Genomic DNA, 13,151 nt, shown 5'->3' on the forward strand with positions numbered 1-13,151 from the left:
GAGTAGACGTCAGTGGGAACAAACTTTGCGTCATCCACAGCAGTGGAAAAACTATCGAGTCGGAGGCCGGAGCAGGAAAAAAAGGGGATCCGATCCAAGTCCGACTAGTTATAGGCATTAACACCTACAAGCAGGTGTCAACCTAAATCGACGGAAACTCCTATATACTATGTACCTATGCCGCCAATATACAAACCATTTCATTAGAAGGGCATCGCTAACTGGCACATCAATCTAATCACAAACATCGAAACATGGGCGCCAAACCTCTAGATTTTTACTCCATTTCTGCCGGTCCATTTTGTCTCAATGATGGATGAGGGCCTTGGACGGTCCCTGCGTCCTTTTCCACTGGCTCCTGAACCGCGGGATTCGGTGGACCAGGGCTGATCTTCGCAGGCATTTCTGCAGCCTGGGGAGTGCCACCAAGTTCCGGTGTGTTTTGAGAAGCGGCGGTGCTGTATGATGGGAGCGAATCTTTCTCGGGTATCTCCATGCCCACGTTTTGTCTGTGTTGACGACGAGAACGAAGCCAGAAGAAGATCGCGCCGCAGACAATGGCCACACCAGCGACCGCTGCAATCGCAATCCCTGCAATTGCACCGCCAGACAAGCCGCTGCTCTTATTATCTTGGACCTCGGTGGGAGTGGGAGTGGGTGAAAGCGTCACAGTTGTGCTGCTTTTCGGTGCGGGAGTAGTTGTCGCTGTCTTCCTGATGGTGAAGAGCTCGCTGAGCCCCGACTCGGCCCATCCTCCGTCCGGCTGGCTCTTGGTGGCATTGCCTGCTGGTCTGGGCGTCTCAGTTAGTTCATTATGCTAATTGCTAGGTTTGCACCATCACTCACCCCCCTCCAATAGCCGTGACGACATCATCAGGCACATCATAAAGTGGTGCTGCAGCGTCGAAAACGCTAGACCATCCAATAGTGCTGAGATCAAGCACGGCCAAGCTCTTCTGTTCCCAATCGCAATCGGAAGAGATGTTGCTGCTTTCTGTAAAACGCCGTTAGCCGCCTACCCACACTGCATCACCTTGGAATACTTACTTCCGCCTCCTCCGACTGTGATCATCTGCCGAGGGGGAATGAAATGGCATGTCACGCTCCACCGAGCGTCCTGCCCAGTATATACTTTGACCCAGGTGAAGGAGGGAAGACTGAGAACGTAGACGTCGTCGAAGATCGTACCGTTAGAGGTACCACCATAGAGATAAATGCTCGAGCTGCTGTTATCCTGAGCCGGTGCAGCGACCAAACAGAAATCCGTGCGTCCGGTAGTGGGAACGTCGCCTGTCGCCGTTTGTTGGTACCACATGTTTTTGCCCGAAGACGGATTATCACTCAAGTCTGCGGAGCTGACATCGAAGACCCAGATCTCGTCCATGGGAAGGAGGCCGTCTGCCTGTGTTTCTCCACCAAGGAGCACAAGCACCCCGGCGTCGCCAAAGTTGTCAACGTACACCATCCCAGCGCCTTGTCGGTTGCTCTTAACGGAATCGTCGACAGTGACGTTCTTCATGTTGTTACTCGTTGTGTCGAGAATCACCATTCCACCAACACCAACGGTATCCTCACCCAAAAATTGAGTGGTATTTGCTGTTCCACTATCAATCTGGCCACCCACGTAGAAAGCAAGTCCCTGGTCTGGAGCCTCGGCGTTCGCTCCCCATGACGGTATCGTGTCCAAGAATCCGGAGGTGTCGACAGCCGCCCAGACGTCGGCATCCATGTCATAGGTCCAGAGACCGTATTGAGTGGTAGGCGGAATCTCGAAATAAGGGAAAGACTGATTAAAGCTCGACGTCGTCCCGCCAAACATATAAAGAGTAGTGGAAGAATCCATTCCTCCAAAGAGGGAGCCATCGTGAACATTGACAGGCCACTGCATGCCTGAAACGCTACCACTTTCATGTCTGGCGTTTTGGGAAATGGACACATTCGTTTTCCAGTCCCAAGAGGCGGTCATATCGACGGAGATCAGATTTTCATCTTGTGAAAGATAACCGTCAGCGAAACAGATATATCCCGTAGGAATGCATTGACCCACTGATGCCCGAAGTAATGGTACTCAAGTCTTGTTGTCCGTCTGCACCGAAGTCCACATAAGTTTCGAGACCGCCATTGATATAGAGGGTGCCATTCTTGTAGACAGCTGAGAGCGTTTTAGTATGGCTCAGAATCGCGCGCTCTATTTTCAAGTACTAACAGCTGTGTCCAATCCTCCTGCAAAAGTTCTTGACGGGATCGAGGGAGACCCCAGCGCGAGCAATATCGAGTTGAGTTAATGCGAGAAGACCTAGAAGCATAAAACGATGGCTCATGGAGCCACGAATGGTATCCATCCCGACAGCCAGCTGCCCGAGCAAATGTAGACAGAATGATCAACAAAGGAGACTTGAAAGGCAAAAATGCACGCCGAAGCAGGAAACAGCAGAAAGACTGATGAGAACCAAACGAGCGCAAGCTGTCGCTGGGATTTGTGCCAGTTCGAGTAGTTTTAATTGCTGATCCCTGGGTCAATCCTTCATTTCCCGCGTCAGCCCTAGCGTGACTAGAGAGGGTTGACGAGGCTAGGAGGATGGGGCCACAACAGCAATTGGTTCGTAACACCTCGGAGGCAGAGATGGCAAACCTCACATTGTCAGTGGTGCAAGCTCAAAGAGCGATCCGTCTCAGATGAAGTGGTGAGGCCGCCAGAGGCACTGTTCTGGAGCAGCCCTCATTTAGGGTCAACGGTCGGAACCCATGCAGCGGCTAGTCCGTCAAGCTCACTCAGCCTCATAAGAGGCCTTCCAAATCCCAAGTTCTTGTGGCAGGCAATAAAGTCGGTCTAGACCAGTCAGTTGCACGCAGCACGAGACTATATATTGAGCAATTGCGAGATACTGTGGTAAGGAAACAATAAAAGCCCCTGAGCAGCATGGGAAGGACCATCTCGTGGTGCCATCAAATCCTACAACTCACTGTCCTGGGGAGGAGAGGATACCCTAGGGAGCAGAACGAGGAGGTTGGTCAACCTCTGCTCATGAAGATATATTACGAGTCGGGCAGACAAGATAAGAAGCCACCAAAGCAGCTGAGGGGAAAAATAACTCGGGAAGGATGAATGGTCGAAGGTCGAAGGAGCCGCATGTTTCAGACTTGGGCCTGAAGTCGCAAGACGCGAGGTGTGGCTAAATGAGGCTCAGTGGTGCCACCGTATCATGTGACTGCGCGTTTTGGACGTGGCGTCCGCCCGAGTCGCCGAGAGGCTGGTGACATGAGGCTGCGCCCGTTGTTTACCTTTCTGACGTAAGAAGAAAGTGTCCAAGCTTCTCTCCACCAAACAATCGAATCTGCCCATCACAAATCCTCCACACCGAATAGACCACACCGCCTGGATCGGCTTCGAAATCCCACACATCTTTGTGGCTCACATTGCAATACCTCTCTTCTTCATATTCTCTAGGCTTGGGGGGAGGAAATTCAACCATGGCCACTCCTCGCCGTCGCTCGGCTCGATTGAGCAAGGCGGCCCAGCAACAGGTAATGTTTGGCCAATCTGCAAAGAACCAATTCTTCATCACAGTCCACTGCAATGCAGTCAAGGTATTTCCCATGGCTTGGAGCTAATGATGTTGCTTACAGCATGCCTCTCCTCGCAAGAGGATCTCCACGATGCAGCTTGAATCTCTAGTAGAAAGAGATGAGACTCCAGAAGTCGGCGAGCCCCAGTCCATCGACAACGTGCTTGCAACCCCTACGTCGGCGGCCATGATCAAATCACAGCTTTCCAAGTTGTCCGGACTGAAGACCCCTAGGACTGAACCACAAGCCGACCGCGGCGAAATGCATCCTCATCTTGTTCACCAGACTACCACCAAAGCCCCAGATTCCGGCTTCAAATTGGGGTTTGTCGATGTGCCGATCCAGCCACCCCGCTCCATTGCAAGTGCTCAGAACACTCCGTCCAAAGCGCGTTTTGACACACCGGCAAGCTTGTCTTCAACCGCCTTTGACTTCAACTTTGGTTCAGAATCCCAATTGAGCAGTGAGGCACAAAAGCTCATGGACAATGTTCGGGAAGAGGCGGCGAGGATCAAGGCTCAGATGCAAGTCGAGAGGGAAACACAGAAGCAGAAGGATGCAGAGGCCGAAGAAATCTTCGGCGGCACAATTGCCACTGGAAGGAAAATTGCGAAACCTCGGGGAAAAGCAGGAAGATTCAGCGACATCCATATGGCTCAATTCAAGAAGATGGACTCAATTGCCAATCACCCATCTGCTTTCCGAGCGAAGCCAGGCTTTGCTCAGCCCACAGCTCAATCGCTGAAGAGAAGCGGCTCCAAGGCCGGTCTCGACGAAACCGAACGACCTCGGACTGCTGGGAAGGGAACCCCAGGTCGAAAGCCGCCTCCATTCCTTGGTCGACCCACCTCAGTCAGTCCATTCAAGTCCATACCGACGCAAGCGGAGCGCGTCGAGACTGGTACGCCTGTGAAGCGTGCCCGACGCTCCGAACTACATGACGTATCAGCAAGTCGACCCTCAGAGCAGCCCTCTTCAATACGTCCCTCCACCTTACCACGCCCAGTTTCAAGCAGCCTCCTGTCACCTACCAAAGCGTCTCTGGCCAAAGCGACAATAAGTCAAATTCCAATTGCCACGCCGCACAAAGTACATGCACTGACCCGCACCACTTCAGTGAAGTCACTGCGAGCTGCATCAACTGTGCCTAATGGGAGACCTTCTACCTCACATGGAGAATGCAGCACCAAACCTTCATCCGGGCTACAGCAAAAGGGAAGCTTACAGGCCGAAAGACCGCTCCCTCCATTGCCACGCGAGGAGCATTCATCATCAAGTGCCAACACTGCGCGGCAGTCAAAGGCTATTGCCGAGAGTGCTGCGACGACTGGTGCATCGTCCTTTTCGTCCAGGCTTCCAAAATTTTCCGGTCTGAAATCTATTCTCCGCCCTGGACGCAAGACCGACATGGCGCCATTGATCGATGATAGGCAAGCAACACCTACCCGGCCTAACACTGCCACCTCTACCAATGGCTCCCACAAGAAAGTCGACTTTACCCCTAGTGTCAAGTCTAGGTATGCTGTCAAATTGGCCGCCGGAAGTCCTAGCCCCGCTAAATTGCCACACCTGACCCCTGGGAAGGCACTGCCACCGGTCGTGCCCTACGATCCAGCTGCCTATATGGTCGAAGACGATGATGTATGGGAAGACGCATCAGAAGATGCATCAAGCGAGATCGAATACCCTACGTTACCAGTCCCATCCTCGAGCCCAGCCGCTCTTCCCAAGGTCGATAATGCATTCAATGAAAAGGCCAGGGAACATAACCGCCGCGAGTCAAAAGAGTTCAAGTCCATCTTCACAACTTTGCACCATCCTTCTCGATCCAGTGTCCCTGCAACCTTAACATCTGTTAACACTACAGTCAACAAAGCCGATCCGACCACCCATGCGCACAAAATTATTCGGTCTCCTAGCAATAGGAACTTTTCAAACCCTTCGCCGTCGACTATTCGGCGGGTCCGTTCCTCTGGTGTTACAGACTTGGTCCAACCGTTCGAAGACGCGCATGTCAAGACCGTACCACACGGATTGCCAGGCAAGAAACGCCGACGCGCGTCGACAGTCTCCGATGATCGCCAGAGCACGGACGAAGAATCTAGCAAAGAGAATCGGCGGATATCAGTCATGCCCAGTGTCCCCGGTGGGTGGGAAGAGAGCTCCAATATTGGTGATGAACAAGAGCAAGACGAGGGTGAGAAGCGAGGTGGAAAGCGGGTACGGACTGACCCAGCAATAGGAGACCTTTCGGACAAGATGATGACGGGAAAGACGATGAGTCCGATCAAAAAGCCAAGACAGAGTTCCGCGCGTGAGATGGCGAAGCAGAATGCAAAAGATCGCAAGAGTGGTCGAGGCATTTTGAGTCTTAGCCGCTTGAACATGCTCGCCCGGCCTAAGCAGAGAAATTGAGCGGCCTCTCATCTCGTCTGCCCGCTGAACGGTCCATCAAAATTGCCGGGTATGCAAGGCAGCGAGTCGGGTTGGATGCCCTCTCTGCTTTCATCCACTGGCCTTTGTCGAGCATCGCGTGCCGAACTGTGTTCAGCTCTTTCCTTTCGGGATATGTGTAAAATTCTGAGGTTTTTTTTTGGTGGGATGTGCATGGCTATGGGAACGGGCGGGATCTGGAGAGTGAGGTTACTTTTGGTGCAGAAAGCTCAACACCGTCATTCATGTTCAGGATTCAAACCAGGAATCAAGGGAGACAGGCTCAGGTCATGGACATTGCGGATGAGCCTTTTGGTATGGCATTTTCAAACAGAAAAGTCCAGTATGACCCCAGAGTTCTTGGATTTGGGGGGCTTGGGTATCCTATCCAGCAGTTGACAGCGAGAGAGCACAGAGGCTTGTGTTGTTCCATCCAAGGAGGTGGTCGCTGTGAGACAAAGTTGGTTCAGAGTTGCCATAGGATCGATCCATTCCACGACTCCATACGAAAGATGAATGAATTTCTTTTTCCATTATTCGTTGCGTTCTTGTGTCCCTTTTCAGCTATATCGACGGAAGGAAGAGGCCACTCTAGGTGCGGGCTGGCTTGGCTACAATTCACGCAAGGAGATGTTCTTGATCAGTGGTGGGCTAGACTCTCCTTCCAATCACGCGGAGAATGAGCTTCCTCTCCGGAAATCGAATGCTCCAGTATCGAGAAGAGGCGAAGGTCACCCTTCCAACTCGGCGCGGGTGGTACGACTATCGTTCAAAGGAGCTCTGCCTTCCAGTTCATGTGTGTTCGCCTTCGTGGGGATCTCGGCCTTCTGTTTCACGCCGCCTGATTCTCCTACATCTGAGCCGTCTTGCGGCATATCGCCCGGGAGCTCTGGTTTGACCACCAACCCCTCCATCGGCGGAGTCATGGCCCGTGGCCCGTGAGGCTGAGAGCAGCCATGGCAGGCGTGCAGTATTGATGTCAAGTAGGTGGAAGGCAAAAGGATGGTGTGGTCTCAGGTGGGAGAGTCAAGTGTCTAGTGAAGAAGTTCGCCGTCGCCAACCATGCAAGGTGTTTGCGCAAAGGGACTGTATCGTCACCACCGCCGGCGCCGCCTCCAGCCCTGGTGGCCGCGAATCTTTTGCTTGACATCATGGTTCTTGTAAGTAGCTGGCACAGGTTGTGCTAGCTTCCGAGTCCATATCGTAGGAGGCTTGAGCTTGTGTTCAACCCTGCAGCTGAACTTGAGAGAAGCCCCTCCCTTCGATGACGCGCTCCACTCGTCAGCTCCAATGGCGAGTTGTCCATTCAGCCTCACGGCCATCTTTCCATGAGGCTAATCGATCCGACGTGCCGGAAGGGGAAGAAGGGGGAGAGAGGGAAGAAAAGCAGAGCGAGGCGTGGTCGATCACTTGAAACGTTGTTTCATCCGCTTAGCGAGGAGGACAGCCATCATGTCAGCTTTGCAGTCAAAGGAATACCGAGTGATTGCTGTTGCACCGATGTGTCAAACCAATGACTGCACCATATGATACAAAATAGGTATTTCGTTCCGAACCTATCAGGTCCAGAAGGAATAATACTAAAGGCCATCCATAATAACCAGGCTAAAAGCAATCAGCACGCAGACACAACTCAGAATATGCTGTCCGTTGGTCAACGGAGACACCCAAAAACCGGCATGCAGCACGTGTCCCCCTGAGGCTCCGACAGACTGTCCCGATGGCATGTGCGTGCGTGTGGAGGGCCACGCTACGGTCCTCTTTCTGATTCAACCTTGGAACCTTTGTTATGTGAGACCCTGTCGCCCTCTCACTACCGTCCAGGCCTGCCCTCGGAAAGTCCCTGGAGAAACCTGCACTCTGGTATGTGAATCCAGAACATGTCGCACGTGGAGATAATCGGGTGTGGATATTAATACACGGCCTCGAGCAGATAGATCACTCCAAAGACCAAAAATGCAATTGCTCCGCCCATGGTAACTGTTCATTCACCAGTCAGCAAACTATCGACTCTCCGGTAGACATATGCAGTATAACTTACCCGTCCTCAAGCTGACCTTCCCAGCGATGGCCCGGCCTCCCAACACGGCGGCTCCTGTACAAATAGCATGCCCGACGAGTGCCCCGGCCGTAACCCACCAGTAGTCCTGACCCGCCGCCATTGCAATCGTTGCGATCTGAGACCGGTCACCCCATTCTCCGAGGAAGGTCATGACGAAAGTCTGCACCCACGCCGGGGAAAGGAGGAGTGAACAGAGATTGTTGATTCCGCCCAAGATGTTTTGAAGGGATGATTGGCGCACCGGCGACACATCGCGTGACGATGCGGGAGATTCGGGCGGAGAGGGGAGTCGTGAATCTGTGTTCTTTCTTCCCCCGGGGCCGCGGCCCGCTTCGAGAGCGTAAGGTGAGATAGCAGATGATCTTCTTCGATGCCTCGACATCCTTCTCGCCTGCTGATGTTCCTTCTCTTCTAATTCCAATTCCACTTCCTTCATCTCTTCACTGACGCCTTCATCCGGAGACATTGAGCGGGCTTCCACAAGCATTTTCACACCGAACACCAAGAATAACCCGGCGGCCGCAAAGTTCGTGAGAGTCTTGGGGATTAATGTTGGAACAGCGTGTCCCAGTATGGCGGATAGAACAGTCATGGTAACGAGGGCGGAAAACGCGGCTGTAAAAACCACCACTCTAGGGTGGCGCATGGCCATGAGAGCGGCGACAAGGAACGTCTTGTCGCCAATCTCGGAGAAGATGATCATGGTGAAAGAGAGCAGGAGAGAGTGCATGGGTGAGATGACGGCAGGCTCGTGATCCTTGGGTTTACCAGACGTTTGTTGGCCAGTAGTGCTTTCGGAAGATAGGATGGTGTCTTTGGGAGAGGATGGGTTCTCGGGATGGGGAATATCGTGAGGTTTGTCGGGGAGATCTTCTGGGACCTGCTCGATGAGTGTTAATTCTGTACCATTACCAGATGGCTTATATCTTTTCCATACCGTCAGGACCTTCTTCGTCTCCTCATCCACAGCAGGAAGTGCTTCTCCGCCGCTTGCATCTTTCATTCCCAGAACTTCGCTGTGCGGGATAGGCCTTGCGTCTTTGGGAGGATCGGGCCTCTTTTCGGTGATTTTAAAATCTTTGGACTTCCCAGATATGCCTCCTTCGACGCCTCTAGTCCCCTCAACGGGATTTGACTTGACGCGTTCGTCCATGACGGCATCATTTGTCTGGGGCAGATCGCCATCTGCAGAGAGGTCCTTGTAAGACTCCTTGAACTTTGTACTTGCTACCGGCATCTCGTCCTCATCGCCAGTGCTCTGCGTCTTCTTCCTCGTTCTCTCTGCATTTGTCTCAACAAAGGGGCCTTCATGTGGCATTCCATCTTTCCCATCCACTGGGGCATGTTCTGTGCCCACAGGATATGTCTTCCCAGCACTTCCTCCTGAAGCAACGACAACTTCTCCCAATGTGCCTGAAGAGAATTCGCCTGGTTCAGCAGCGGCCGAGGCCTCGCAAAGAACGACGGCGGAGAAGAGGAATAGGAGTAGTTGGGCGCGCCGCCGTCCGATCTTCATGGTTGTGTAAGTAATGCGAAGATGACGAGGATAGGTGATGTCGAGATCAGCGCAGGTGAGACGGTCGAGGATTCAGGATGAAGAGGCGAATGCAGTAAAGGAAAGGGTGTCACAGATTTAACGGGGTCGACTTGTTACAACGAGGAGGTCGAACGCGCCACCATTGATCAAAACACGAATTGGCGGTGGACTCGAGCGGAGTGGAAACCTTGAGGCTCCTTTTCGCGTGCATTTGGATCTCATTCCTGGTCCTTTTCTGGACACGGGCAATTCTGTCCCTTTTCTCTCGGGGCGTTGCCTTTCCACCAATCACCGGGGGTCGATGGGCATCTATTCTTGGCACTACTTTTTCCAGTGAGGCTGAGTGTTCCAGACCAAATCTACGTTTGCGAGAGGTAGCATCGACGCCGTCAGCCCATTGTTAGCTTCATTCTTATCTCACCGCTGTCCAGGGGACGTGCCACGGAGCGGAACTGAGGCACTTGCAAGTTGATCAGGCCTCAAGGGCTGTTGTACAGTATGCCTAAAGAAAAGGTACGGAAAACTCTGCTTCCCATATATGCCATTACCAACTATGCTAAATCCCTGTAGAAACGAAAACGCGAGCCAGGAGAGAGTAAATCCGGTAACAAGTCGACAGCAACGCTCGAGAATCATCAGCGAGACAATCGTGTCGATGGACAAGAAGTCGACACCTCTAAACCCTCCGCAGTGTTCCACCCCACGGGCGGCCGGTCGCACACGCTGTCTGTTGCCATACCAGGAAGCATCATTAGCAATGCCAAATCTCATGACCAAAAGACCTTTCTAGCTGGCCAAATTGCGAGGGCTCTGGCGGTATTTTGCGTGGATGAAGTCATCATCTTTGACGACGAGGATGTTGAAACTCAGCAACAACGACCGACAATCAGAGAAGACGAATACACGGCTTTTTCTCACCCTGACCATTTTCTAGCTCACCTTCTCTCGTACTTGGAAACGCCACCTCACCTCCGCAAGGCTTTATTCCCTATGCATCCCAATCTTCGGACTGCAGGTACACTTCCAAGTCTTGATATGCCGCACCATTTACGCGCACACGAATGGTGTGAGTATCGCGAAGGCATCACCACCACTGCCCTTGCGGACGGCAAGGGGACCTTGGTCGATGTCGGCCTGCCCGGATTTTTACTGCTATCTGGGGCAGAGATCCCACCGAATACACGAGTGACTGTCCATCTACAAGATGAAGCCTCCAAAATCGCTGAAGCCGTCTCACCCAACGCTCCGCGGGAGGAAAAGGGGTATTTTTGGGGTTATGCGGTACGACAATGCAATTCTCTCACAGACGTGTTTACTGAATGCCCTTATGACGGAGGCTACGACATTTCGATTGGGACTTCCGAAAGAGGCCAGCCATTGGAAAATGTGTTGTCCGAACAATCCATGGTCAAACCAACTGGCTATAAACACGTACTCCTGGTCTTTGGTGGCGTCGCAGGCCTGGAAACCGCAGCCAAGAATGACAGAAATTGTCGAGAAATGGGTCTTGTTGGGGAGAAGGTCAAGGAATTGTTCGACGTGTGGGTAAATCTGTTACCTGGCCAGGGCAGTCGCACGATCAGAACCGAAGAAGCCGTTTGGCTGGGATTGATGGGGTTTCAAGGTTTCTTGGACCGTCTTGTAAGGGATTCCGGATCGCCTGATGAATAATAAGCCCGAGTCTGCTGTCCAGAACGCTCATGCTGAGGATATCACGGTTGTGTTTTCTCGTCAAAACATCATTACTGGGTCACCTGCATCACTCAACCTCTGATCGGACACGACAACTGATGCAGCTGTTTCGAAGGGTTCGAAGGAATGAACACAAGACTGTCGGCCTCTCCGCGGAATTACTGTGGACAAGGCTGGAGTATTTCCATCTTGCTGCTTTTTTGAGCCCCGCCGCTTTGTCATCAAAACTCGATCTCTCATGATACAATACGTCCATCACCAAATTTGCCCCAGTGTCGATGACTCGAACATCCGCTCCTGTGCGAACATACTGCCACCGCGGAAAAGGCGTGTTTCGATGTCCTCAGGAAACTCTGATTGTTTAGGCCTACCTTCGGTCCACCTAAGCGATTGCGCTTACAGAATGACGGATATCAAGAGCATACTCCCGCTATGCAACGTGGATCGCACGCAAGGAGCATCGACTGGGGTGAGAGCAAGCATCTAAACGCTGTATGACATCTCCACATCTAACGGGTCACTATCATCATGGCTGCTTCACGGGCGGTTCAACACCTCAAGGCAACTTACACCTTCCTCAAAACCCCCATCATCATCTCCGCGCCTATGCGCGTCTTCGCTGGTCCGGACCTCGCTGTTGCAACATCCCGCGCAGGAGGTCTAGGCTTCATCGGCCCGGGCGTGCGGCCTACGGACTTGGATTCCAAGCTTGAGAAGGCGCGGAGCCTCTTGCAGCAGACGCCCATCCCTGCCCACGACTCTATCTCGGCGAATGCTTCGGATATTGACTGCCTTCCCATTGGAGTAGGTTTTCAGCTTTTCGACGGTGATCTCGAAGTTGCTGCCGCGGCTGTACGCAAACACAGGCCTGCCGCAGCGTGGTTATTTGTTCCGGCATCTGGCCAATCTGAGTTAGATCAGTGGACACTGAGAATACGGAGAGAGTCACCGTCCACGAAGATATGGATCCAGATTGGGTCTGTCGCCGAAGCTGTTGCTGCAGCGAAAAGCACCCATGCGCCGGATGTGCTGGTCGTGCAGGGGATTGATGCTGGTGGGCACGGTCTCAGGAAAGGTGCAGGAATTGTATCACTGCTTCCAGAGGTAGCGGACGCCCTGCAAGAACTGGGATCTGAAATTCCACTCGTCGGCGCTGGTGGAGTTGCGGACGGTCGAGGAGTTGCTGCTGTCCTAGCGACGGGCGTTGCAGCAGGTGCCGTGATGGGCACCCGTTTCCTCGCCAGCAACGAGGCCGAAATCAAGAAGGGATACCAAGAGGACGTGCTGCGAGTATCGGACGGCGGCCAAAGCACCATCCGCACGGATCTGTTCGATAGACTCCAGGGGAGGGATGATTGGCCGCCACGCTACGACGGACGTGCAATCATCAATGGAAGCGTGAGAGATGACCTAGCAGGTATGGAGTTAAAGCAGAACAAGCAGATATTTCAAGAACAATTGAAGAATGGGTCGATTGGTTGGGGAGAGGACGGAAGAATGACGGCGTATGTAGGAAGTGCCGTAGGGCTGGTGCGTGCGGTTGATTCGGCACAAGAGATTATCGAAAGGTCGAGGGGAGAAGCCAAGGCAGCTCTGCAGCTGGCCCTGGACGAGCTGGGGAATTGATCGGGCTAGTGAGAAGGTTGTCTCGAAAGCGATCATCATCATACGTCCTGGGTACGGGTGGTCATGGCAAGGCTGAGCTCGCGGGTCACAAGGCTGCGTCGATAAGGGACGCAATTCCCCGCTTCTGCTCTTGCTTCACCCCGCATCAAAACATGGCAATGCTTGCTCGATCCTCAGCAGTTCCTCTGTCCCACCTCTTCTCCTCTCAGATATACCCGAGTAGCGGAGTCTCGT

General features: G+C 53.0%; 5 protein-coding genes across 5 annotated transcripts; 3 read left to right on the top strand and 2 right to left on the bottom strand.

The window, feature by feature from the left end:
- Positions 1–16: 16 nt before the first annotated feature.
- PV07_09955 (uncharacterized protein) lies at positions 17–3,051 on the bottom strand. The gene is made up of 5 exons (XM_016397252.1): positions 2,207–3,051; positions 2,048–2,152; positions 1,048–1,989; positions 847–994; positions 17–791 (listed from the first exon to the last, which is right to left on the bottom strand). Exons 1-5 carry the CDS (start codon positions 2,340–2,342, stop codon positions 278–280), a joined length of 1,845 nt encoding a protein of 614 aa, XP_016244443.1. The 5' UTR covers positions 2,343–3,051; the 3' UTR covers positions 17–277.
- Positions 3,052–3,316: 265 nt separating this feature from the next.
- PV07_09956 (uncharacterized protein) lies at positions 3,317–6,536 on the top strand. The gene is made up of 2 exons (XM_016397253.1): positions 3,317–3,525; positions 3,628–6,536. Exons 1-2 carry the CDS (start codon positions 3,472–3,474, stop codon positions 5,980–5,982), a joined length of 2,409 nt encoding a protein of 802 aa, XP_016244444.1. The 5' UTR covers positions 3,317–3,471; the 3' UTR covers positions 5,983–6,536.
- Positions 6,509–9,816, bottom strand: PV07_09957 (uncharacterized protein). The gene is made up of 3 exons (XM_016397254.1): positions 9,000–9,816; positions 8,042–8,942; positions 6,509–7,980 (listed from the first exon to the last, which is right to left on the bottom strand). The coding sequence occupies exons 1-3, from the start codon at positions 9,576–9,578 to the stop codon at positions 7,913–7,915; spliced, it is 1,548 nt and encodes a 515-aa protein (XP_016244445.1). The 5' UTR covers positions 9,579–9,816; the 3' UTR covers positions 6,509–7,912.
- A 281-nt stretch (positions 9,817–10,097) lies between these two features.
- On the top strand, positions 10,098–11,270 carry PV07_09958 (uncharacterized protein; the record flags this gene model as incomplete). Its single annotated transcript, XM_016397255.1, has 2 exons — positions 10,098–10,112; positions 10,170–11,270. 2 exons carry the CDS (start codon positions 10,098–10,100, stop codon positions 11,268–11,270), a joined length of 1,116 nt encoding a protein of 371 aa, XP_016244446.1.
- Positions 11,271–11,819: 549 nt separating this feature from the next.
- PV07_09959 (uncharacterized protein) lies at positions 11,820–12,917 on the top strand (the record flags this gene model as incomplete). Its single annotated transcript, XM_016397256.1, has 1 exon — positions 11,820–12,917. One exon carries the CDS (start codon positions 11,820–11,822, stop codon positions 12,915–12,917), a length of 1,098 nt encoding a protein of 365 aa, XP_016244447.1.
- Between the last annotated feature and the right edge of the window lie 234 nt (positions 12,918–13,151).

This window comes from Cladophialophora immunda (genome assembly GCF_000835495.1).
Source record: "Cladophialophora immunda strain CBS 83496 unplaced genomic scaffold supercont1.6, whole genome shotgun sequence".
In the NCBI taxonomy this organism is placed as follows: domain Eukaryota; kingdom Fungi; phylum Ascomycota; class Eurotiomycetes; order Chaetothyriales; family Herpotrichiellaceae; genus Cladophialophora; species Cladophialophora immunda.